Source organism: Notothenia rossii (assembly GCF_949606895.1).
Source record: "Notothenia rossii genome assembly, chromosome: 4".
Taxonomy (NCBI): domain Eukaryota; kingdom Metazoa; phylum Chordata; class Actinopteri; order Perciformes; family Nototheniidae; genus Notothenia; species Notothenia rossii.
In genome coordinates, this window is record NC_136902.1 from 38,023,061 (window position 1) to 38,048,995 (window position 25,935).

General features: G+C 41.2%; 2 protein-coding genes and 2 long non-coding RNA genes across 7 annotated transcripts; 1 reads left to right on the plus strand and 3 right to left on the minus strand.

Moving 5' to 3' along the window:
* Positions 1 to 1,421: 1,421 nt before the first annotated feature.
* LOC307036589 (uncharacterized protein) lies at positions 1,422 to 5,708 on the minus strand. Of its 4 annotated transcripts, none has more exons than XM_079677044.1 (7): positions 5,519 to 5,708; positions 5,238 to 5,377; positions 4,425 to 4,590; positions 3,928 to 4,269; positions 3,171 to 3,306; positions 2,853 to 2,960; positions 1,422 to 1,935 (listed from the first exon to the last, which is right to left on the minus strand). In XM_079677044.1, the coding sequence occupies exons 1-4, from the start codon at positions 5,626 to 5,628 to the stop codon at positions 3,972 to 3,974; spliced, it is 714 nt and encodes a 237-aa protein (XP_079533170.1). In that variant the 5' UTR covers positions 5,629 to 5,708; the 3' UTR covers positions 1,422 to 1,935; positions 2,853 to 2,960; positions 3,171 to 3,306; positions 3,928 to 3,971. The 4 variants fall into 4 exon arrangements, with proteins under 4 accessions (XP_079533170.1, XP_079533168.1, XP_079533169.1 ...); XM_079677042.1 differs by having other exon boundaries at positions 2,724 to 2,960; XM_079677043.1 differs by having other exon boundaries at positions 2,853 to 3,306.
* A 1,000-nt stretch (positions 5,709 to 6,708) lies between these two features.
* Positions 6,709 to 8,588, minus strand: LOC307036591. Its single transcript, XR_013807395.1, has 2 exons — positions 8,473 to 8,588; positions 6,709 to 7,723 (listed from the first exon to the last, which is right to left on the minus strand). It is a non-coding gene; the product is annotated as an uncharacterized lncRNA (long non-coding RNA).
* On the plus strand, positions 6,869 to 8,550 carry LOC307036590. The gene is made up of 3 exons (XR_013807394.1): positions 6,869 to 7,011; positions 7,524 to 7,827; positions 8,461 to 8,550. It is a non-coding gene; the product is annotated as an uncharacterized lncRNA (long non-coding RNA).
* A 1,090-nt stretch (positions 8,589 to 9,678) lies between the features above and the next one.
* Positions 9,679 to 12,270, minus strand: LOC307034791 (uncharacterized protein; the record flags this gene model as incomplete). The annotated part of the gene is made up of 6 exons (XM_079673688.1): positions 9,679 to 9,696; positions 10,001 to 10,080; positions 10,286 to 10,448; positions 10,720 to 10,788; positions 10,958 to 11,029; positions 12,253 to 12,270. 6 exons carry the CDS (start codon positions 12,268 to 12,270, stop codon positions 9,679 to 9,681), a joined length of 420 nt encoding a protein of 139 aa, XP_079529814.1.
* Between the last annotated feature and the right edge of the window lie 13,665 nt (positions 12,271 to 25,935).

The following is a 25,935-nucleotide window of genomic DNA, read 5'->3' on the forward strand; positions in this document are numbered from 1 at the left end:
TGATTTTCCAGAGCACACATGTTATGATATTAGGTTCATGCACAGTGAGATGAGGTCGCTGTCCCTTTAAGAGAGAGAGAGAGAGAGAGAGAGAGAGAGAGAGAGAGAGAGAGAGAGAGAGAGAGAGAGAGAGAGAGAGAGAGAGAGAGAGAGAGAGAGAGGAGGAGAGGGAGAGAGGGGTGTGTGGCTTGAACCTGAAGCTTGTTGCTTCTGCCCTCCTCGACTACGGTCTGGGAGCCGACAGGAAAGTTCAACACACAGTTGGCCAGTCCGCCCCTTTGTAGCATATTATTTCGATGAGAGATGAGCAGATCGCCACTGGGCTTTCAACTAAATACACAGCCACGCAAAAACTGCGGCATTTGTACAGCTCCTTATGGGTACTGCAAATTTGTGAAGTGCTTTCCTCCGTGGTGAAACGATCAGCACTGCACCACGGAGGAAAGCGGCAGAAAGTCACCTGGAGTTAAAGAGAGCGGGGCTGCGTTACGTGCATGGCTTCCTACTATGGAAAGCCAAAAGTGCCATAATACGGGGGTGAAAAAACGCGCGAACATACGGGGAGGTCCGTTTTTTCGCGCGAAAAAACGCGCGAAAAAACGGGGAGGTCCGTATGTTCGCGCGAAAAAACGGGCCAATATACGTGCGAATGTTCGCGCGGTTTTTTATATGATAATGAGCCCCTCCTTCTGATTTCCTTAGCCAATAAGTTCAAAGTGTCTGTAACCAATCAGTGAAGGGTAAAGCCAGACCAAAACAATCTGTAGATGAAAAGTTCCTGACATGGTGAGGCTGTGCTGTAAATTGTGCATTATTCCAGATTCAGGGGACTAAGTATTAATTTGCCTTTGAATATAATAAATATATCAATCAATATATCAATATAACCTGCCTTCATTGTTTTTTTAAATAAAATGGCATTACCCTTTTCCTTAAAACTCTGGAGTGTGAAGTGAAGGTATTTTCTCAATTTTTAGATGTCTCCTTAAATCCACTTTTAAATGTACTTCTTATAACATGGCATGGTGTTACATGTCAAAATGTTCAGTAGTCTCTGGTGTTGCTAGAAATGCAAATTCACTCACCTTAGAGCACTGTCTTATGAGAAACCTAGCTTAGAAATCCGATTTTTGGAAAACTTCAAAACTGTTGTGAAACACATATGTACTCATGTCATCCATTTTTTTTGGTGTTTCAGATTTTGTTCACCAAAGTCTTTGGTTCACAAAAGTAGTGAAATATATCAATTACACTATAAGCCTATATAAATGTGTTGTTCATGTCTAAAATGAAAATGTGTAAATTATAATTTAGAGTAAAATATTTCCATCCCTCTACTTTCACCACAGAAAAGTTACATCAGGACTGAATAATGACTTCATATTCCATACCAAGGTTTATGTGATGTGTACAAATACAAATTCAGCATTTCAACTTTATTTTTCAACCAACTATTTATGTTAACATATGAAACTGTAAAATCTCAATATTTCCAATATCAGAACTTTTTCAACCAACTATTCATTATAAATGTAAAGACAGGGGGTCTTTGTCCATGGTCTTTGTCTGTCTTCCAAGACAGTGGGTCTGGCTGCTGTGTAGGTGGGGGTGATGGTGCATGGGCTGCTGGTGGCTGTGTGGGAGGGAGGTAGGTGTGATTGTCCCGGGTTGATGCTGGTGGCTGGATTGGAGGTACGTCTGCTAGGCGAGACTTCTTTGCTGGCTGGGTTGATCGCGATGGCTGTGGTGGAGGCCTTTGTACCGAGGTGTATCTTAATCTTGTGGCAGGGACAGATGGAGGCCGCTGTAGTGATGCTGGTCCTTTGGTCCTCGGTGGTGATGGCTCTGGTGAAGGCCCTTGAGCAACGGTAGATCTTGACCTTGGTGCAGGCACAGATGGAGGTTCTTTCTCCTAGGCCCAGGCAGCTGTGAAATCTGAAAGAAATATAGGACAATAATTACTACTAAGTTCATTCAAATAAAGTTCAAGTGGAATGTTTCTAAAGCACAAATAACAATGCACAACTAAAAATAAAATGGAGAGGCGGGACAGGAGTCTCTCTCTTACACAGGTATTTTCCAGTTATTTCCCATTCAATATAAAGTCACAGACACAAATATAACTACATCTATAGGTGTGTATGTGTGGGACGAATACAAGTTGATGTTATTCATCTACACATGTTACCTCACTTTTACACACAGAAATCACTTTTACACAGAGTAAACGTTTACTAACGGAGAGTCTATTTTGTCACAAGAGAAAGTTCATGACTATCGATAAGAATACAAACAATACCTATGTGGGATTCACCATCAAAAAGTTTGTTCTCTTTTATCCTCCTAATGACACGCTCTACATGAACCCTCAGTCTGGCAATGGCCTGTGTCTCCCTCACCTCATAGGCTGGCATTTGCTTCTGCTTTGACAGAAAAGGTGGGCAGTACACCTTGCATTTGCAGCAATCGCTGATCAGGAAGCTCTTATCTACCATCACTGCTATGTTTTCAGTCAACAACGCAGCTATTCCAGATTGTTTGAAAATCTCCTTGTCGCTGACAGAACCACCATACAGACTGGAAACAAATGTCACTGCGCCATGTGGGGCTATGCCAACCAGGGCTTTCATGGTGCAGTGAGATTTCTATGTAGAATACATTTCACTTTGGAGGAGGAGTGAGGATGGTGTTTGACACCTCAGCTCTGTGCAATCCAGGATCACCTGTGTGTCTGGGAAATCTTTGAATGCCTCTGGGAGGTGGGCTTGAACTTCTGCAGGTGTAAGCCAGATGCACTGTGACCCCAATAAAGTTGTAAGAAAACTTGTCCATGTTGCAATGATGCGGCTCACAGTGGACTGGTGTACGTTGAAGCGGTTTGCAAGGTCCCTCTCTTTCAAACCCACCGACAGGAAGCATAGAAAAAGGAAGAACTCGTCAATTGGCTGAAGCAGCTGTCTCTGGAAGATAAAAACAAAAAAAGGTTACTATATTAATGTCATGAGTGTAGCACACTATGGGAAAAACATTAAGTTGTTTTAGTTCTCTGATGTATTCAAAAAGGATTGAGTACTTTAGCCTTTTAGCCTACACAAAAGCAATGAAATGTCGGAGAGACATTTTCCCTTCAGTTTGTGTTTAGATTGTGTGTTAAAAGAAACGTAACCTACCGTTGATGGACGTGCGTGTGTAACCACTTCTTCATTACTCTTGGCAGTTGATATCGCTCTAGTAACACAAACCATTTAATGAATTGAAGGCTCAATTAAAAACCAGAAGGCCATCAGGTGGTTATAGCTCGGGAATCTGTACACAAAAGACACATGTCAGTCATTAATTGACAGTAAATACAATCGTGTTAACTGTAACACATGGGCTAATGCTTTCCTCTTGTTTGCTATAATACATTACAATTCAAATAGACTGAGTAAGAAGGCACTAGGTGCAGGTATAGTAATCTACAGCAGTAAAATGTAGCAACTACATTAGCAGCAGTAATAATAATCTAAAACATACAGGGAACATTTTACACACAATGACTACGTTTACTCTTCATTCTTACGTGTGCAACTGGGGGAAACGCAGTGGATATTGACATACTTTTACTTTGGTAAGGTTTTGAAGATTTCCACTTGTAGTAAAATATTATCAGTATGTTGTTAGTATTAATATGTTTTACTCCACCACATTTAGTTAACCTTCATAGTTTCTAGTTACTTTTTATATATGAAAACACAGGATTTATGATTCTACATGTTCAGTTCAGGAGTATTTTAAAACCATAGTATTTGTACTTATACTTCAGTTAAGTTGAGTACTTATTCCAACACTGCATGCATATAGTCAGCGGTCACACGGCAGGTAAACAGGATTCTTTATAAGCTAACCCATCTCAAAAACTTGGATAGAATTTAGCCAAAACATTACCTTGTATAGAATCGGATGTTGTCGTCGGAGCCAGCAAACCTCTGTTAGCAAAACTCTCGCTGGACTCTTAACTCCTGCAGTTGCTTCTGCAGATCCTCCACTGTTTTGGAGTTGTCTTCTGCAGCTTGAGAGGACATGTCCAGTGAAGCTGCTTCTGGGTCTATCCGCCTCATGCTGTCCCGCACTCTGCGTCTCTGTATCCACATCTGCTGGGCCTGCAGCTGTGCCCTGACAGATTCAGGGCCAATCTGGTTATTCCCAGCCACTATCTCCTTGATGAGGTCGTCTAGTGTAGCATCTGAGATGGTGGAGTATGTCCCAGAGCGCAGCATGTGGAACTGCCTGAAAAATAAACATGTTTTAAATATATGAGACCTACGGTATTCAGATTTACTTTACAACATGCATAGTGTAACATGGCTACAACCCCTCCTTGGGATGTTTACAATAAATTGAGACAAGATGGCACTTCCAATGTTGAAGACATTGCTACATACCTCAATCGCCGTCTCACTGTGCGCAGAGATACTTTTAATATCTGTGCCATCTTTGTTGCTGTAAAACCACAGCTCCTCAAAAAAGAGAGTTGCTCTCTGGAAATGCTGAATTGTGGGGGACCTCGACCACCCAACAAAATGAGTGGGGCGTGGTAGCCAGAATGACCTGCAACAACAGCAAAACATTAGATTACATTTATTGTCATTGTTGTAAAAGCAACGCATTTATGCCGTTGTGCCAGAAACGCACACAATGCGTCTATTTTATTGTCATTGCCCAGCCTAAAGATACTTTTAAAAAAAATGAAATGCAGTTTGGCATTAAACCAGTGGACATGCAATACACTATAGTTGTAGTATACAGTAAGAACAAAAGCATAAATGTGTATGGGCATAGAGATACATAGTTGCAGTCTGTGTCTTCCAACCCTGAAGACAGAGACTCCCCCTCTGGCACCCTTTCAATGTCCTCATTCACACGTTTGATGATACGTGGTGTACTACAGAAGGCCAGACTGCCCTCGACGGGGGAGGGGGAATAGCGTCTCCTCTACTGTGGCAGGATATAAAGGTGGAATTTGGAGTACAGTTTTAAGTGGACAACTCGAGACTCAGAGCGTCTCACCAGAATGTTGTAATTAATAGCTGGCAACTACAGATTAAAAAAGGTGTTTATATTGGTATTACCCATATTTAAAACAAATAATTACTTTAAAATGTATTGGCCTGTTGGACACTTAGTACTCAACAATACTAGCACTGGTTTATCAACGAAAGCCTATGCTAAAGTGAACAATTATCACATCGACCTACCTTGTTGTGCGGGTGTGGTAGGCCAAGATCTCCGGACTTCAAGTATATATTCCCGAAGGTCCTGAAGTAAAAGATCAGCTGTAGGGACGTTAATTAGCCTGCCCCGTGACCACTCGAGGCTCCTTTCCATGGTTTCTAACCTGCCAGTAAACGGTTTGGTGAAATAGGGGAGAAGACAGAATTTGTAAGTGTGAAAGATCTCACACAACCTCAGTTTACGTTACATGTAAAAACAAACTACATTCCTTTGTGTTGGTAGTAGCGATAGGCTTGGCCCTTACCTCGTTACTGTGGATTGTAACACGGCATGACCGGCATCATCTGTTTGGAGAAGTCTTGTGCAGTCATTTATTGTCCTTTTGCAACGCAAGATGAAGTTTCTCGTGGACATTTTTCCGGCTGCTGCTACTGCTGCTGCATGCTTATAGAGAGGCGAAGTCCCTCCCTTTCCGGTTGAGCCCCATGGGACCTTATTTCGGAAAAGGTATGTATTGAAGTCAATGGAGAGAGAAAGATTATCTTTCGATCCCGTTTGAATTGAACCACAAATTACACATATGATTTTTGTCAATTTAAAAGATAATTTTGCAAGTCAAAAAAATTGAAATGTGTCGTAAAACTGTGAAGTAACACTTTTTTTTTGCCTGAAACCAGTCAATGACCTACATCTCCCGTCGCGCACCACACACCAAGACGGCCGTCACGTTGGCACATTTCACTTCTTTCTAGTTGCGTATTTTTCATAGTCTTATATTTCAACAGTTTTACGACAAACTGAGTTTTTTGACATGGAAGTGATTGTTTAAGATGACAAACATCATAAGTGTAATTCGTGGCACAATTCAAACGGGATCAAAAGATAAGTTTTCTCTCAAGATATATTGCCTGATCTTTTCCCTAACAGCCCTGATACCGAAAATTCATGGTATTTTTCTTTCTTCAGTGTCTGGAAAAGCACAATTATGTTGTTTTTCCGGTTTTGTAGACAACGAAAAAAGTAAACAATCCTTCCTTTCTAAAACAGAACAAAGAACACAAAAATGATGCAATGTGCAATTGCAATTGCACTGAAGAGAAACATTCGAATTCAATTTTTTTTTTTTTATAAATTAATACATCTGAGGCTGATCAATTCCCATTTATTTGAAACATGAACGCAGGCGACAGGCTACCACCTTAAACAACTGGAGAACAGACAGCTGTTGCCAAGCAGTTGGGACAATTAAGGTGAAGCAGACCTTGGAATACTTTGCATTTATACAAAGATTGTAAGTGAATGAAAAGAGATAACACAAAAAAACGTTTCCTTTCCGAGACTCGAGCCCGGCCCTCCCGGATATTAGACCCTTTGACCGTTAGTCTACAAGCAGATAGTGGATAGATTTAGTTTGAAAGATATAACTGGAGTCCACCCACGCAGCGTCGAAGTGCGCATATTTTAGATATTTAATCATATATTTTCGAATATAAGGGGTAGAAATATGATTCAGATAACCGCATAAATATGTGGGCACATTTTCAATGTATATTGTCTTGTATAAATTAAGTTATACTCTCGAAGGCATGTTTATGTTAAATATTGTATATCATTACAAACAGCAGAGGGCAGTATAGGACACGGAAAGGCCTCAGTGGGCATGCCGTAAAAGGGAATGTGTTGCTGAGCGCATGCCGTAAAGTAAGTGTTGTTATTATGTGTCTGCCGCAGACTTGGCATTCTGGCTGGAACGGCAACAACGTTCCCTCTGCTTCATTCATTTCTCCTGTTCAACAGGTTAGTAGTGTGTACAAAGATTATGTCATATTTCGATCTAAGAAGTGTGTTTGAAACTGTTCTTTATGTGTAGTTTAATGTCATTCTGTCAGCTAGTTCGGCTCCACTACAGTGGCTAATGGCGTCCGCTAGCTTCTTTGTTCTTCTATGTTACTAGGTGTATGACTCCCGTGCAGTAGTTTGGCTTACATTTCAAGTGTATTCTGCTTGTATAAATATGTGAAATGCTGGTCTGAGTTCATAATTGTTCATATTATTGAAATTCTAATAGCGCGCTAATGCTATGCTAATATTGTGCCTATCAGTGTACAACAGAGCCAGGTTAAAGTGAGTACAGTCAACCGGGTTGTGTGTGTTATCACTGTATTATATACTGGAAATGAAGAAGGCTTTAATCCTTCATAAAAGTCATAATATGGCATGTGGATTTATTTCCATTTTTGATTAGAGAAAAATACGTCATACAGTTATTTTGATTTGCTAAATGTAAAGGTATGTTTTTTTTCCTTCAGATTTCACAGCTGCCTGGGCCTAGTGGCCCAGAGGCGGCGTTTATCCAGCAGCCAGAACCTTCATCTGTGCCGGCCCCCAGGTCAAAATCTACCGTGGCTCAAAGACCTCCACCACAGCCATCACCACCAATGACCAGAGGACCAGCATCCCTACAGCGGCCTCCACCTCCATCTGTGCCTGCCACAAGATTAAGATACACCTCGGTACAAAGGCGTCCACCACAGCCATCACCACCAAGGACCCGAGGACCAGAGGACCAGCATCCCTACAGCGGCCTCCACCTCCATCTGTGCCTGCCACAGAGTCCTGCACGGGTCTGATTTTCAAGACCCGCTCCCGCCCCGCACCCGTGACGTGCAGTACCGAACCCGCCCCGCTACCCGCACATATTGCCAATTAGTTCCGCAACCCGACCCGACCCGCCGGCACAAGATCCGCAACCCGACCCGAACCCGCATATATATAAGCAGTGACAACGTGCAATTATTAACACACGCAGTTGCATATTTGGCTCAAAAAGCCTGGGATGTTGTTTATTTTCTCCATCTAGGTTGACACCAAAAGCCTCCCAGACGTTGGATTTCGCTCTTGAAGAAGAGTTATTGAAAATGGTGTATTCTCCGCTAGAGAGCTTCACCTCAGCCATTCAGAATGTGGTGCGCTCAGCAGCAGATAGATGCGCTGCAGAGGTTATGATTATGCTCGGTCCCGCGGAGGAGAGGTCTGAGGATTTAAACATTAAACTAAAATATTATTGTTTAAATATATTTATTATGCAACACCCGCAACCGGACCCGCATCATCTTTGTTTTACCCAGAAGCGAACCCGGAAAAAAGCGTTTGAAAAAATACCACCCGCAAATCACCTTTTTTGCGGGTCACCCGTCGGGTACCCGCGGATACCCGACCCGATGCAGGACTCTGGCCTGCCACAAGATTAAGATACACCTCGATACAAAGGTCTCCACCACAGCCATCACGATCAACCCAGCCAGCAAAGAAGTCTCGCCTAGCACACGTACCTCCCATCCAGCCACCAGCATCAACCCGGGACAATCCCAGCATCAACCCGGGACAATCCCACCTACCTCCCTCCGACACAGCCACCAGCAGGCCATGCACCATCACCCCCACCTACACAGCAGCCAGACCCACTGTCTTGGAAGACAGACAAAGACCATGGACAAAGACCCCCTGTCTTTACATTTATAATGAATAGTTGGTTGAAAAAGTTCTGATATTGGAAATATTGAGATTTTACAGTTTCATATGTTAACATAAATAGTTGGTTGAAAAATAAAGTTGAAATGCTGAATTTGTATTTGTACACATCACATAAACCTTGGTATGGAATATGAAGTCATTATTCAGTCCTGATGTAACTTTTCTGTGGTGAAAGTAGAGGGATGGAAATATTTTACTCTAAATTATAATTTACACATTTTCATTTTAGACATGAACAACACATTTATATAGGCTTATAGTGTAATTGATATATTTCACTACTTTTGTGAACCAAGGACTTTGGTGAACAAAATCTGAAACACCAAAAAAAAAAGGATGACATGAGTACATATGTGTTTCACAACAGTTTTGAAGTTTTCCAAAAATCGGATTTCTAAGCTATGGTTTCTCATAAGACAGTGCTCTAAGGTGAGTGAATTTGCATTTCTAGCAAGACCAGAGACTACTGAACATTTGACATGTAACACCATGCCATGTTATAAGAAGTACATTTAAAAGTGGATTTAAGGAGACATCTAAAAATTGAGAAAATACCTTCACTTCACACTCCAGAGTTTTAAGGAAAAGGGTAATGCCATTTTATTTTAAAAAACAATGAAGGCAGGTTATATTGATATATTGATTGATATATTTATTATATTCAAAGGCAAATTAATACTTAGTCCCCTGAATCTGGAATAATGCACAATTTACAGCACAGCCTCACCATGTCAGGAACTTTTCATCTACAGATTGCTTTGGTCTGGCTTTACCCTTCACTGATTGGTTACAGACACTTTGAACTTATTGGCTAAGGAAATCAGAAGGAGGGGCTCATTATCATATCAAAAAACGCGCGAACATTCGCACGTATATTGGCCCGTTTTTTCGCGCGAACATACGGACCTCCCCGTTTTTCCGCGCGTTTTTTCACGCGAAAAAACGGACCTCCCCGTATGTTCGCGCGTTTTTTCACCCCCGTATTATGGCACTTTTGGCTTTCCATATCCTTCTGCAGGTAACGGGGAGACGCGCTCTGGCGGCGGTCTCGTTCAGGATCCGAAGATACAATTTAAATATTTTTGCACACTTATTACACTTATTCCTAGTGTGCCACTGGTTAAGGTGCCGCGTGCCAATGCTGGCACGCGTGCCAGGGGTTGCCGACCCCTGAACTAGAGTAACTAAATGTGAATATTACCTAAAGTTGTATTCAATGCATAGTAAGCATATTTAAAATCTGTTTGTTAACCCCAAGCCCTGCTGCTTTACCTCCCTCTCCTTCAACTGGGAGCTGGCCTGAGGGAAGGGGTACTAGTCCTGAAGCCGCATCTGTGCATTAGAGCAGATGTGATTAGCATGTAACATTATACAGGTTAGGTTAGCTAGCCACAGCAAAAGGGCATAGCTGCTGGATACAAATTCACTGGGCTCATCTACACTCATCTAATTTTTGATAGCAACAGGTAGCTAACGTCAGCCACAAAATGTTGGCCAAGCTGTTATGGGCTTCAAAACAATTTCTGTGAATAAATACCTTTCTTGTGAAAATACTTGGTGACTAGCTGTCGACCTCTTTTATTATTTTCCTCTTGCTGACGTTTTTTCTTTCGTTTCTGAGCTCCTGATTCATGAGCTGTAGAGGACATTTTCCTGTCAGTCTGTTCAAGCTGCAAACTGCTGGTGCGCTGCTGTGCCGCCTAGTTATAGTTGAAAGTGGGGGTGAAAGATTAGTAACTGGCAGGCAAGGGGTGGTTTGGAGTGGGTCAGGCACGACCACCTCTATGGCAGAATTTTTTTAATTTAATGAACACCTGTGCAATTTCCTCTAATATAGAGCACAGAAATGTCTCAAAATCCTATGTGATCCTAAAGGATTCCTAAAGGATTCCAAAAACGTATAGAGATTCCTATAGCATTTTTTGACTAGGGATGTTATCCTACACTTTAAGCTGTCTGATATCCCATTACCTGTAACTCTTGGGTCTCTTTCTCACTTCCTCTGCCTCCTCCCTGAGTCTGCACAGTCACCTCATCATTCTACATTAAGGAGAGCAATACACTTATGAGTACACTGAACTGGTTTGAATACACAATCTTTATGCTACTCTGTAAAGAAAGGGAGAGAAGGGGGAATATATTATCCAAGTATTTGTGTCTTAATTTGTTATGTTATCCTACACTTTAAGCTGACTGATATTTCCATTACCTGTAACTCTTGTGTCTCTTTCTCTCCTTCTCTGCCTCCTCCCTGAGTCTGCACTGTCACCACCACATCATTCTACACAGGAGAGCAATACACGTATGAATACACTGAACTGGGTTGAATACAGGATTTTTTTTTTTCTGCCATATTCTAACTGGTTGGCTGGCTACACACACACACACACACACACACACACACACACACACACACACACACACACACACACACACACACACACACACACACACACACACACACACACACACACACACACACACACACACACACACACACACACACACACACACACACACACACACACACACACACACACACACACACACACACACACAGTGTGCAGGTTAGTTACAGTAGGAGATGGGCTTCTATCATATTATCTTCTATCATTCTATAATTCATTCTTCTTTTATTTTCATTTCAGGTAGTTGTACCTTAAGAGAATTGAAGGCTGGCATCTGTAAATGCAGATAGATATAAGTACTTTATTCTTATTTTATTATCATTATCATTATTTTCTTTCCAATGAAATGAAATCAGAAAATAAGTGGTATATGATGGAAAATATGAAAGTCTATGCTTGAAGGAAAATGGACTTCGGAAATCAGTTTTTTATTTTTTATTTACTGTTCTGTAAAAGTCTTGTCGAATGTAATGTTTTATGTGGACCCCAGGAAGACTAGTTGTTGTCATGCAACAGCTAATGGGGATCCTAATAAACTCAAACTCTAATGGGCTTCGATCTACCAGGTAGCTAGCCAAACACACACACTGGTTGATGTTACTAGCTAGCTAGCAAACGTCAGCTAACCGCTAGCTAACATAAAGAGTGACCTGTAATTCAATGCAGCGAAAATGAAGAGAAGGTGATGATTATAAATGTGTTTTATTGTATTGAGTGGTAGAAGTAAAGACATGTCTAACACATTCTTTGTTTGAACAACTTACTGAAAAGGTCTGCCACCAATGACAGACTGGTCGCGGTGATTTACACTCAGCCTACCTGTATCAGGACTGCTGTGGGTAGGAGGCAGTTGATCAAACCATTGTGAGCTAAATGCGGGGGGGGGGGTCACAATCTTTGGAAACTTCAAAACTCGCTATTAAGTGTCTATAATCAGCACAAGTTCTTTCATTGCGTATTATTAATTCGATTGAAATTACATACTTAAGTTTACAGTGATATATTGTGGGGGACATATCATATTTTTCATATGATCAAAAAGTGGGGGTGCAAAGGCACACGTTTGATCCCCCAAGGTCAATTGTGGGGGATGCACCTGCTCCGCTTGCTCCATTGCTCAGGCGCCCATACCATGCAATGAATGAAGGGAGGAGTGCTCATTCTGTCAAACAGAGTAACAAGCACCAGTTTGTTTCTTTTGTGACGTTTTTTTTCAATACAGGCAATTATACGTTTGAGTCATCTACATTAACTTACTTTAGGATAATAATAAAACCATATATACCCCCCCCCCCCCCCCCCCAGTGCTGGGCCCTTGGAATCATCCTAACCTCCCCCCCCCCCAGCTACGCCCCTATAAAGTAGCATACTCTACAACAATGGAAATACTTAAGTAAAGTACTAGTACAGTCCCTCAACTTTTTACTTAACTACAGTACTTGAATGGATGTACTTAGTTACTTCCCACCTCTGGTTATAAGCAACAGCTGGAGACCTCACGACAGTCTCACATTGTGTCAGAGGCTGCAGTTCAGACGGTGACTGCAGCGCTAATGATCCATTCTCAGTGTGGAGAAGTATTATCTCTGGACCGGCAGAGAGGAGATGTTGCTCTAATGGATACATCACAGCTGCTGCTATTGCTGAGACCACTGAAGCAAAGCAGCCACACACACACTCAATGGAAGTCGAAAGATATCAAAATAAATGTTCTATTATAAAAAATCATTACAACTCTCTTGGTGGCGTCTCCATTTTGGAGCTCAGTTTTTATCATGTGTGTTACAAATTCACATTTGTACTAGAGATGGCAAATCCGGATCCTTTTACAGACTTGAGGGCCCTTTCTCCTTTCTCTAACTCCCGTCCTCGCCTCCTATCCTCGAGACTTAGTCCCGCCCACAGGAGATGCGAGCGGAGGAGCCGAGGAGGGGAACCGAGGAGAGAGGAGGGGAAGCATCAGGCGGTTAGAGAAATGAGAACTCCTCTCCTCTGATAGTCCAGCAGATATGTGAAATATCTGAAAGAATTGTGCTTTTCATGATAAAAGCATGAAATGTAGCACACTGTTAGAGCATGCCCTAAGGAAGATTTTTGGCTATAGGGCCATCGCAAATTTGTACAATGGCGCCAATGGCGGCCATTTCAAAATGGCCGCCATTTGTTGTTATTTTACCAGTAGTTTAGGATCTAGACCACCTAGGATCTTGATTCTGGTGGCTAATCCTACATTTTCAAGGATGGGGAATGCATTGGTACTATTTACAACATGCTAGAATGTAGCTAACTATATGTATCTGGTATTCAGGGAACAAAATACACAGTAAACCATTAACATATTTATTATGGTGAAGTCATACATGTTACATAATATATATGAACTATTACAGGTTTTCAACTAAAGGCAGAGTTAGTTCTGAAAACACAGTCCACCACAGTGGCAAAGGGCACTGCACTGAATTGCTGCCTTGACACATTTGCATTGTCCACTGCAACCCTTTTTGCATCCACAGCGGAGGAGTTCACAACAGGCCTGGTAATGTGGCCCAGTAAACTTCCCATCCACCTGTGGCCTTCCTCTTCCACCCCCAGTCACCTGGGCCCAGGAGTTCAAAACTTTTAATCTCAATCAGATCCGATCAGATTTTGAAATCCCATTTTTTGTGATCCAGGATCAGACAAGTCGGCCAAATTTTGTCCCTGGAGTTCAAAGCAATTCAGGATAGGATAAGCCTGATCCAGATTACGATTTTTCAAAATGACTAGATCCTGAATATCAGTGCTATAATCCTACCGATCGCCATCTAGTGGACATGAAAAATAATACAAGGAAGACAAGAGACCACATTGCAGAGACATCAGTTGTCGGCAATTACTTTTGAAAGGTGATGGCAAATTAATGGACATTATTTTTGTTGAAGATATTATTTCTTTAATCTAAATTACATTTGTGATTGACAATCTTTGTTGTGATACTTTTATGAGCATAAACATTTATGTCATCAACATTTGGTTGAAAACAAAATAGGCCACCACAAACATGACCAAAAAATGAAAAATAAAATTGATTTCCCATGAAGGCTAAAAATGGTGTATTATTTCAGTTAACAAACGTTGCCATCTTATTTAAATTGAAACATATTTTAAAATAAATTGTGCAGTACATTTTGCTCTGGTAATCCAATGGAAATCCACACCTCTGGTGGGATCAGGATAATCCAGTTTGTTGGGATCAAACTGATCCCAATCCTGTGTTGTTGGTTTGAACTACCCATTTTGAAGATTTGATCCAGATTAAAGCTTGGATTGGATCTCCTGATCTGATCGGATATCAAAGTGATCCTAATCCTGTTTTTTGGTTTTGAACTCCCCAAAATCCAAATCTGATCTGATCAGATAGGGATTCAAAGTTTTGAACTCCTGGGCCCTGGGGATGGGAGTTCAGGGGCTGCAAACATCATCTGTCCCCAGCAGTGACCAGCTTGGAAGGCAGTTCTCTTTGTGTGCTGAATCGATGCTCACCTCTCTACTTCCCCTCTTTTACGACCAGGCCAAATATGTGGCCATGATTCGTCATTCCATCGATGAGGTAAGTCAGGCATTAGAGATTCTGAATCCTGGTCAGATCACTCTGGATCAACCTCTATACGCTGTGGCAAAACAAACCCAGTGGAGCTGGCCAGCAACTCACAGTGAAGATCATTTTATTGTGATGTTTGTTGGGTTTCACATTGAGATGGCAGCACTCAAGGTACTTGGCGACCTCCTGTAGGGGTAGCGGGTGGACAAGAGCAGTGTCATGTTCCCAGTTCCACTTCTGGTCTATCATCCTGCGGCTGGAAATAGAGTTGATGATCTATGTGCGATCAATAAGAGAGGCCGACTTCCTACTCTACATAAATGCCTTGACCAAGATTGTGCCTTGGTTCATTTCATTTCATTTCAAACCTTTATTTATGCAGGTGAATCCCATTGAGATCATTGATCTCTTTTTCAAGGGTGACCTGAAGGGTCCTTTCCCTGGGACACACCCAATATGCCGGATGGATACCAGTCCACTTACGTGACATGATTTTGCTAAAAGATAACCATCCTGATGTCCATCAACAGTTTCTGAAAGGAAACTTTGCTGTGAAGAAGACGACACGCAGCTTCTCTGCTATTGTCATTGACCAGGCCCACAAGCAGAACAATGCCTCTGTGAAAGGTGATGGTGGTGCTGTAGGCCTGACAGAGAACCCTGCAGCTCTGCGATGCTGGATGGTGTCTGGCCCCGAGATGGCATGTGTGGTTGGGGAGTTTAAGGCCTCCACTGAGAAGAGAAAGAAGGCTGACACCCTGCACCATGAGCAGACCAAACATGCACATGCACAAGATGTTAAAGCACTAATTGTTGCTACATTAGACATGGGCAATCCATTCTGTGAAATAAGCAGTGAATATCTTCTTGTACTGGATACTAGAGACCTTGCAGATGCAGCTGTCATTGACACTCTGAACCAGATTGAGAAACTCGGACAGGACGGGTATGACACCTACTGTACAGTGGAGGAAATAAGTATTTGATCCCTTGCCGATTTTGTAAATTCACCCACTTACAAAGAAATGAACAGTCTATAATTTTAATGGTAGGTTTATTTTAACAGTGAGAATAAGAATATCAAAAGAAAAACCAGAAAATGAAATTATATAAAAGATAAACAATAATTTGCATTTAACTGTGGGATATAAGTATTTGATCCCCTTGCAAAAAAACAAGGATTCTGGCTCCCACAGACCGGTTACATAAGTCCATTTCCTTTAGGAAAGTACCCCTCATATCAACTTGTTACCTGTATAAAAGACACCAGTCCACAGAATCAATCAATCAGATTCCAACCTCTCCACCATGGGCAAGACTAAAGAGCTGTCTAAGGACCTCAGGGACACGATTGTAGACCTGCACTTGGCTGGGGTTGGCTACAAAACCATCAGCAAGCAGCTTGGGGAGAAGGTGACAACTGTTGGTGCGATTATTCGGAAATGGAAGGGAAAAAAATGGACATCAATCAACAATCAATCACCCTCGGTCTGGGAATCCACACAAGATCTCGCCCCTTGGGGTATTGATGATCATGAGAAAGGTGAGGTATCAGCCAAGAACTACAAGGGAGGAACTTGTTAATGATCTCAAGGCAGCTGGGACCACAGACCCAAGAAAACTATTGGTAACACACTACACCAGGGGTGGGGAACCTTTTTCCTCTCAAGGGCCATTTCAATTTTTACAACATCCTTCGAGGGCCGTACAAATTATTGAACTCAACATTTGCTTAAAAAACTAAAATCACAGCCCATTCATTTCGCCTTTCTTTCATTCTATCCATGTGGACATGATTTGGGGGGGTGGGGTCTAACCTCATCTAGTGGGGTTTGGGGGCATGCACCACCAGGAAGAGTTTTTAAACGTTGAAGTTAAAAGCATCAATCTGGTGCACTTTGAGAGCAACATGAAGAGATCTATGGATGCATCTCTCAACACCCATATGAAACAGAACTGTAAGCAGATTTTTTTCTTTATTGATATTTTACAAATCACTTCCCTTTTAAACTGTATTCTTGTTTATTAATAACAACTTTTTCTAAAGACACAGCCACGCAGAAACTGCGGCATGTGTACAGCTCCTTATGGGTATTGCAATTTGTGAAGTCCCGGCCCGGAGCCGCGTTCTGGTGCTCTCCGTTAGAACTACACCCCTGTCAGACGAGACATATACCACGTGATGACACGTTAGGCTCGTGTTGTGTTCAAGGACCCTGACCTTGGCCAGGAAAAACAGGCACTCGCTTGTTTAATTATATTGCGGTCTAGATTTCTTGAATTGTTTTCTTTTTTGCGTGTGTTTATAAATTACCTCGAGGGCCGTACCAAATGGTCTCGCGGGCCGGAGGCCGGAGGTTCCCCAACCCTGCACTACACCATAATGGATCAAACCCTGCAGCGCCCGCAAGGTCCCCTGCTCAAGAAGAACATGAAAGGCCCTTCTGAAATTTGACAATGAATATCTGAATGATTAAGAGAAGGCTTGGTAGAAGGTGATGTGGTCAGATGATACCAAAATGGAGGTGGAAACATTATAATTTTGGTTTCTCTGCTAAGGGGACAGGACGACTTCCCTGCATCGAGGAGAGGATGGACGGGGCCATGTACTGTAACATCTTGGCCAATAGCCTCCTTCCCTCAGCCAGGACACTGAAAAGGGTCATGGATGTGTCTTCCAGCAGGAAAATACACCTGAACATACGGCCAAGGCAACACAGGAGCTGCTAAAGAAGAAGCACATTTAGGTGATGGATGGGCCTAGCCAGTCTCCAGACCTTAATCCCATAGAAAATCTGTGGAGGGAGCTGAAGGTTTGAGATGCCAAGAATCAGCCTCAACACCTTAAGGATTTGGAAAGGATCTTCAGAGAGGAGTGGACCAAAATCCTTCCTGAGATGTGCACAAACCTGGAGACCAACTACAAGAAGTGTCTGACCTCTGTGCTGTCCAACAAGGGTTTCTCCACCAAGTACTAACACATGTTTTGCAAAGGGATCAAATGCTTATTTCCCACAGTTTAATGCATATCAAATTGTATCTTTTATATAATGTACATTTCTGGATTTTCTTTTTGATATTCTTACTCTCACTGATAAATTAAACCTACCATTACAATTATAGACTGTTCATTTATTTGTAAGTGGGCAAACTTACAACATCTGCAAGTGATCAAATACTTATTTCCTTCACTGTATGTCAGTGAGCGCCTGGTCGAACAGAAAAAGCCCATCAAAGATCCCATTAAAAGGAAAAACCTCCCTCTATTCAGCCAGCCTCCAGTCCAAGATAAGTCCAGGTCCCAACAACAGCTCTCATCTCTGAAGAATGACTGTTCTCTGTTCTCTAGGCTGTACATTGTATCTGAGATACGTGATGGAAGCCTGGATGAGTTTTTTTGGGATTAATTAAGTGAAATATAATAAACTTGAAAACCAGGCATGTCCATCATCATTGTCACAAATGGGCAAACTCAGAACTGGTACCAAGTCAGACTTGGTGGGCTGTTTGGAGGACCTGATTTCTTTACAAGAGAATGCATCCCACCACACAGTTAATGCCTCATCCTTGATGGGGCTACTCTTGTGAACATGCTACGACCTGGTGCTGCTAAGACGTTTTTTTATTATGCGCAGAAAGCGTTCTCACCATACATCCTGTCTCAGCTGGAGCATGTCAGCAGAATTGATGTCGTGTGGGATGAATATTTCCCCAAAAGTCTGAAGGCTGAAACACGCAGCAAGAGAGGGAAGGGAGTTCATAGACGCGTTGAGCCATCCAGTGTCATTCCTGGAAACTGGCCAGAGTTTCTGCGCATTGAAGACAAGAAGGCTGAACTGTTCTTCTTCCTGGCAACCAGTGTGACAGCCCTCAACACTGGCAAACAAATAATCAGTACTTGCAACATGCACACATGAGGAGGCTGATACCCGCATCCTACTGCACCTAGGAGATGCTGTGAAGGAAGGGTATAGCAAGGTGTCAATACGCACAGTTGACACGGATGTGGTAGTAGCCTACTGGCAATCACACAACAAGTCTCATGGCATTTCGTGTTCACCAACACGATTTTTAATCTATTGATTCGTGTTCACCAACACGATTTTCTCATTTTTTTCGTGTTGCACAGCATGATTTTAAAAGCAATGTATTTCTACTGGTAATATGTTTCGTGCCTGCAGCACGTCTTTTTCTCCGGTCGGGTCGTGGAAGACCGGAAGCTGTGTGGTTCATAAAAACATGTTCTTACTCAATATCAAGCCACAATTATTGCTTTTATTTTAAATCGTATAATTTCGGACTTTTGTTGCCGTCTGTGAGGAAAATAAATGGGGCTCAGAGCCTCAGAATACTGACATCTGTATTTTAAAATCTTTTTTTCCTTCTAATTTGTTATTCTTTTCAAAATAACACACTGTTATTTACTCAGCAATAACACACAATTATCCTTGCTTTTATTTATTGGTTTGATTCCATAATCTCTGGCTTTTTTGGTGTCCGTCAGGAACTGAATTTCAAAATAAAGATAACCGGAAACAGACGTAGGCCTCTAGGAGTTTAGGATGGCCGAAGTCACTACACTACCCATAATCCCCAGCTATCGTTTAAGACTACAGTCCCCGTGATTAATCTTCAAGCGCTGGGATTGGATGTTGGAGTGGCAGTGCGCCAAGGTTACGCCGAGCGTCAAACAGCTGCTTGAAATGAAACAAAACCACGCCAGACTATCCAAAACTGGAATCGAACGCCCCCCCCCAGAACTACACATGCTGGCTATTGTGTTTCGCAACATGTTCCATGGGACGTCTCTACTGAACGTTTTCGTTTTTCCCACAATTAGAAGTTGCCAGTATTAAACACATTGGCGTTATCAAATGTAAAACATATAATTAATAAATGGGTGAAAATCGCTTGTGTCCATAATGCGCAGCATTAATATATACCCACATGACAGCTCATTGTTACTTTGTAATTCTACTCCACAATTCAGAGGTTAACCTGATTGCCAAGTGCCAACAATCAGGAGAGATATTTGATAGTTGGTGCTTGAGAAGACTAAACATTTATCTGCAATTGACATGAATGGAAACGAGTAATAAAGTATATTCATTACTCGTTATTCGCTACTAATAGTTAATTAAAGACTGTATAATGGCTATTTTGCACATCCCTTTCAAGATTTCAAGATTTTCAAAGGTTATTGACATATCATATACAAAACTACGGTGTATGCAATGAATGAAAATCTTGGGTCACAGGTTCCTCAACAGCACATTACAAGACATCTATCAACATGGGTTTGTAACTCCACCATTAAACTGTCATATTCTGCACATTTCTTATACTATCTACATACATAAGAGTATAATTCATATGTATAATATCAGTTAAAATAAGTGCTTCAACATAGTTAACATTGCAGGAAAGCAATATATTAGACGTTTAGTACTTTGTCAGGCTTAATATTTATCTGTAGATACCCCCAAAGTTTTTTCTTATTTAAAAGAAGACCTTAATCTAAAGTATTATATAATGTTTAAATAAAGGTTAATTCGTTTTTCTGTTTTGCACATCCTCCTATTAATATCTTTGTACATCTGGCACTAAACTGTTTTATTGTAGAGATCACTTACAGTATCTTCTTGATTTTTTATATTCTATATTTCTATCACAGACCTTCCACTTTCCCCCTATGAAAGTATGTACTCTTAATATTTTTTTAATCAAATATAACACATAAAAACAATAATTCAATAACGTGCTTTAACCACTAGGCGGTGCACACAAGGTACACACAGCTATAATAACTTTGTATTATTAGTGTAGGACACTTATGTATGTACAACATCTGTAGATGTGTAGTTTTATTCATGCTTTCACATAATTTTATAGCATATTGCTATACTATTTCAGACTCAGTATTTACATTCTTATATTCAAAGAAAATCAAAGTCCTTTTATATCAGCTGTGCACCGTTATGATGTAAATATAACCTATCTACGAATTAGATCAAATATAAAAGTCAGCCGAATTAAGGTTGATACTGCAGGAGACGTATTGTGTGAAGAGAAATTGAAGATGTTGTTTAATTGTTGATATATTTATGATCCACGTTAAGTATTCAGTTTCGGCGGCATTTCTTCCAGTTTTTCCAAAGGTCTTCTCATCAGGGCTCCATAAATAAAGAACTACGGCAGATCTGTAATATGTAATGCAGCCGGACAGTGTATTACAATGCAGTTATGTGATGACTTTCAAAGAGAAAAGCAAGAACACTCGGAATTAAGTATTATTTTATTCTTTTAAAATGTTTTCCAGATTTCATATCATATAAACACCAAATACCAGCATGCATTGCGGCTAAAACATCCAATCAGCGAGCTTAAACCATAGCTGAGGATCTTGGGTAAGTGCTCGAAATGCCTACGTCTGTTTCCGGTTATTTTTATTTTGAAATTCAGTTCCTGAAGGACGCCAACAAAGCCCGAGATTATGGAATTAAACCAATAAATAAAAGCAAGGATAATTGTGTGTTATTGCTGAGTAAATAACAGTGTGTTATTTTGAAAAGAATAACAAATTAGAAGGAAAAAAAGATTTAAAAAATACAGATTTCAGTGTTCTAAGGCTCTGAGCCCCATTTATTTTCCTCACAGACGGCAACAAAAGTCCGAAATTATACGATTTAAAATAAAAGCAATAATTGTGGCTTGATATTGAGTAAGAACATGTTTTTATGAAACACACAGCTTCCGGTCTTCCACGACCCGACCGGAGAAAAAGACGTGCTGCAGGCACGAAACACATTACCAGTAGAAATACATTGCTTTTTAAAATCGTGCTGTGCAACACGAAAAAAAGGGGGAAATCGTGTTGGTGAACACGAATCAATAGATTAAAAATCGTGTTGGTGAACACGAAATGCCATGAGACTGGGCTGAATCACAGCAGCCCAATCGATCCAGGCCTGTCGTGAACTCCTCCTGAATGTGTCAAGGTAGCAATTCAGTGCAGTGCGCTTTGCCACTGTGGTGGACTGTGTTTTCAAAACTAAGTCTGCATTTAGTTGAAAACCTGTAATATTTCATATATATTATGTAACATGTATGACTTCACCATAATAAATATGTTAATGGTTTACTGTGTATTTTGTTCCCTGAATACCAGATACATATAGTTAGCTAAATTCTAGCATGTTGTAAATAGTACCAATGCATTCCCCATCCTTGAAAATGTAGGATTAGCCACCAGAATCAAGATCCTAGGTGGTCTAGATCCTAAACTACTGGTAAAATAACAACCAATGGCCGCCATTGGTGCCATTGGACACATTTGCGATGGCCCTATAGCCAAAAATCTTCCTTAGGTCATGCTCTAACAGTGTGCCAAATGTCATGCTTTTATCATCAAAAGCACAATTCTTTCACATATCTGCTGGACTGCGGTCATTTTAAAGAGACGTCCATTAATGATGACAGGAGGTAGGCCTACAGCAGCCTGATGTCTGATGGACAGATGTGTTCATGACGACTTATATATTTACTTTTAATTCATTCACAGTGCGGTATAATGTGACAATAGCAGGCTACAGACACACGCACACACACACACACACACACACACACACACACACACACACACACACACACACACACACACACACACACACACACACACACACACACACACACACACACACACACACACACACACACGTACTTATATAAATATATACAATTCAGAATCAAACAGAGCACTCTCATAATAACGTAACACTATCAGAGACTGGAAATATCGCCCCCCCCCCCTCTCTCTTGTCGCTACAATGAGGAAAATAAATTACGGGCCAAAAGTTTTATTTACAAGTATTAAAAGTAAGCAGAGGACACCAAACCAACTGAGACCTGTCTGCCCGCTGCATCTACGCACACACTGTACCTCACACTACACACTGTACCACACGCACATACAGCTCCTAAAACAGGCTACAGCCGTGGTGTATTTTATTATGTGAAGCACTAAATGGTTTTAGAAAAATATCGACTCTTTGTTTGTACATATCTACTAAACTAAAGCAAATAAAGAGAGTAGGCCTGTTATACTGAGTGACATATATTTTATACACTGCTCTGCTTTCTGCACGGACCTCACAGCTGTTCTCACTGGAAACATCGCGTTGCGATGAGAGCAGTTAATAAATTAATATCCAGGGGATTCATGCAGAGCTGTCATTGGCTGAGATAAGTCCGGCCGTGCGTCACGACTCTTTGAAACATCTCTGTTCCCGGAAATGCATCCGCGAAGGAGCCGTGGAGGACCCATTAGTGTATCCTCGGTTATAGCTCCTCCAGGGAGCCTCCTTGATGCTCGATCCTCGGCCCTCGAAGTGCATTTGGAGAAATGAGATGTCCTTCAACATGGCGCGCTGAAATTCATTTCCGGGTCACTACCGGAGGACTGAGGAGTCGAGGAGTCGAGGAGGGGGATTTGATGAAATGAAAAAGGGCCAAGGTCTTCTGAGTCAGTCATTGAAGAGATCCGGATCATACGAGTCCTTTGAGTCATATGAGTCACCAAGAGCGTATAAATCCTACCGGTGAAACAGGAGCACATAGTCTCCAACTTCAAATACATTCAAATGTTAGAGCTACTTGGGCGGCAGTCCACTGTTTGTGTATTTGTAATTTTGAATTTGTCACTTGAGATTTGCATTTCACGACCATATTAAACAAATGTTACAGGTCGGTCCGTGTACTTTTTGTCAGTTTGTTTTTTCGTTTAAACCAAAAGCCAAAAAACGAAAATACCAGCCTTTTTTCGTTTTAAATCAAAAACAAAAAACGGGAAACCAAAGCCGTTTTCTGAATAAAAAAAACCGTTTTAAATCAAAAACAAAAAACGGGAAACCAAAGCCGTTTTCTGAATAAAAAAAACGGATAACAAGAAGACCTAATTAAAAAAACGGTCCGATTTTGGTTTTTGATAACTATTTCATTCAATGTTCTGTTTTGTATTGAAGAATGAAGAAAAGCAGTCCGGTGGTCCGGAAGTTAAAGAACTTGCCTTAGGCTGGCCACAATAAAAGGCCACTCGGAAACGTGCAGTTTTGCTTTATTGGGGGGGTCTGGGGGGGTCCGAAAACCCTAGGGTTAAACCCTAACCCTAACATGTCACCCATTGAGCATGTTTGGGATGCTCTGGATCAGCGTATACGACAGCGTGTTCCAGTTCCTGCCAATATCCAGCAACTTCGCACAGCCATTGAAGAGGAGTGGACCAACATTCCACAGGCCACAATCGACAATCTGATCAACTCTATGCGAAGGAGATGTGTTGCACTGCGTGAGGCAAATGTTGGTCACACCAGATACTGACTGGTTTTCGGACCCCCCCAGACCCTGAGGCTGTGCGAAGTTGCTGGATATTGGCAGGAACTGGAACACGCTGTCGTATACGCCAATCCAGAGCATCCCAAACATGCTCAATGGGTGACAATGTGAGCAGGAGAGTAACACACGTCACACCTGCAGCCATGATGCTCCAGCTCAACGGTCTTTCAGACCCACCTGTAAGAAGAGAAACAAAATAAATACTGAATACAGTTTGCTTTGTATTATTTCTTTTAGGGTAACATTTTGGTTTAATAACATTGTGCTATTTTAAGGAGTAAATACAAAGTCATATCTTTGTTCCTAAATGTTTTCTATGCTTAAAATTTCTTATACAGACTGATATGAATTGATTTACTTTCATACTATGAACGAAGGGAAATAACTCTTTCACAACAGAGCAGGAACAAAACACAACTGTGACCTCTGTGCAGCACACACAGACCAGTCAGTCCATTTCTGGGGAGTAGCTTGTGCTATATTAAAGTTTATGTTTTACTATTGGCTGTGTCTAACCTGTCTAAAATTAGCCAAATCCTCAGGAACATGTTGAACCAGACGGTAACTAAGACAGTAACAACACTTCATCCTGAACTCACTGTGGGGCCTGTCTTCATTGGCCTGTAGCATAACACCCTGACACATACAAAATACAAAGTATGTTCATTAAGAATGCACATACTGTCCCTCCTCTGTCTTTCAATGTAGTCAAACTTGTTGAAGAAAAACAATAAGTTTAACATTACAGAAAAAAAAGCTTAATTACTCACCCTCCTAATTGTAGACATAACTTCACAAGTACAACTTGAAACATTTCTCCCGCTTGCTGCTGGGTGCAGGTGAAAGTAGGTCGACATTTCTGTTCACATCGCTAACATTTGTCACAGGTAAATCTTGTAGGTATCGCAACAAATATGATGTTGTCACACAGCGACAAGCTGGAAACTGGATTTACCAAATAGCTACACACTCTTATGTACATTATACACGTTATTCAAAACCGACAGCCTGTGTGTTGTTTGATAAATACTGCCATTGAAATACCACACTCAATTATCAAACCCCTGCACCCAGAATACATGTTAAAAGCCATGTGACCAATTAGATCACAAACCTGAGCTTGAACACTTTGTTGTGCACAACAATGGAGGCCACTTTTGGAGAGAGAGTTAGAGGAAGAGGTAAATGCAATATACTGTATTTTGTCTTCAGTACCATACAGTAACTATGTTCATGTTATCTTCACTCTCAGTAAAGTCATTGTGTCTGATACTGTTATGAGTATTGAGAATAAACCTATTTGTGTGTTTCCACATTGCATGTGTTCATTCATAGTCCATATTTACAGTGTGCTGCAAATGAAAATGCCTAAAACTTTAACTTGAATGTCTTGTTTATTAATCAACTAATGGACAGTGTTTCAATTCAGTTCATGTAAGCCTTACACACACATTTTTCTTTTGAGCGTCTAGTGATTATGGCCTGCATGTCTTTCTGTTCTAACTCAGCTGTCAGCTTCTTAGCAGTTTAAACAAACATCAAAGAGACTAGTTGGACAAAATAATGCTTAACAACGGTTCCATTACTGTGTGAACTGTATGAGATATCGTTCTCCCGCTTGCTGCTGGGTGCAGGTGAAAGTAGTGTGACAGTTCTGTTCACATCGCTGACATTTGTCACAGGTAAATCTTGCAGGTATGCAACAAACATGACGTTGTCACACAGCGAGAAGCTGGACACTGGATTTGACGACACAGTACAAACCGGAAGTCAGCGAAATAAAGTTATGCAAAGATTACTTGTATTCTC

Coding starts and splice junctions, on each gene's coding strand:
- LOC307036589 (XM_079677044.1), bottom strand. CDS start 5,628: ATGTCCACGAGAAACTTCATCTTGCGTTGCAAAAGGACAATAAATGAC. Junction 5,378..5,518: donor TTACAATCCACAGTAACGAG/GTAAGGGCCAAG, acceptor GTTTACTGGCAG/GTTAGAAACCATGGAAAGGA. Junction 4,270..4,424: donor ACAGTGAGACGGCGATTGAG/GTATGTAGCAAT, acceptor TTTATTTTTCAG/GCAGTTCCACATGCTGCGCT.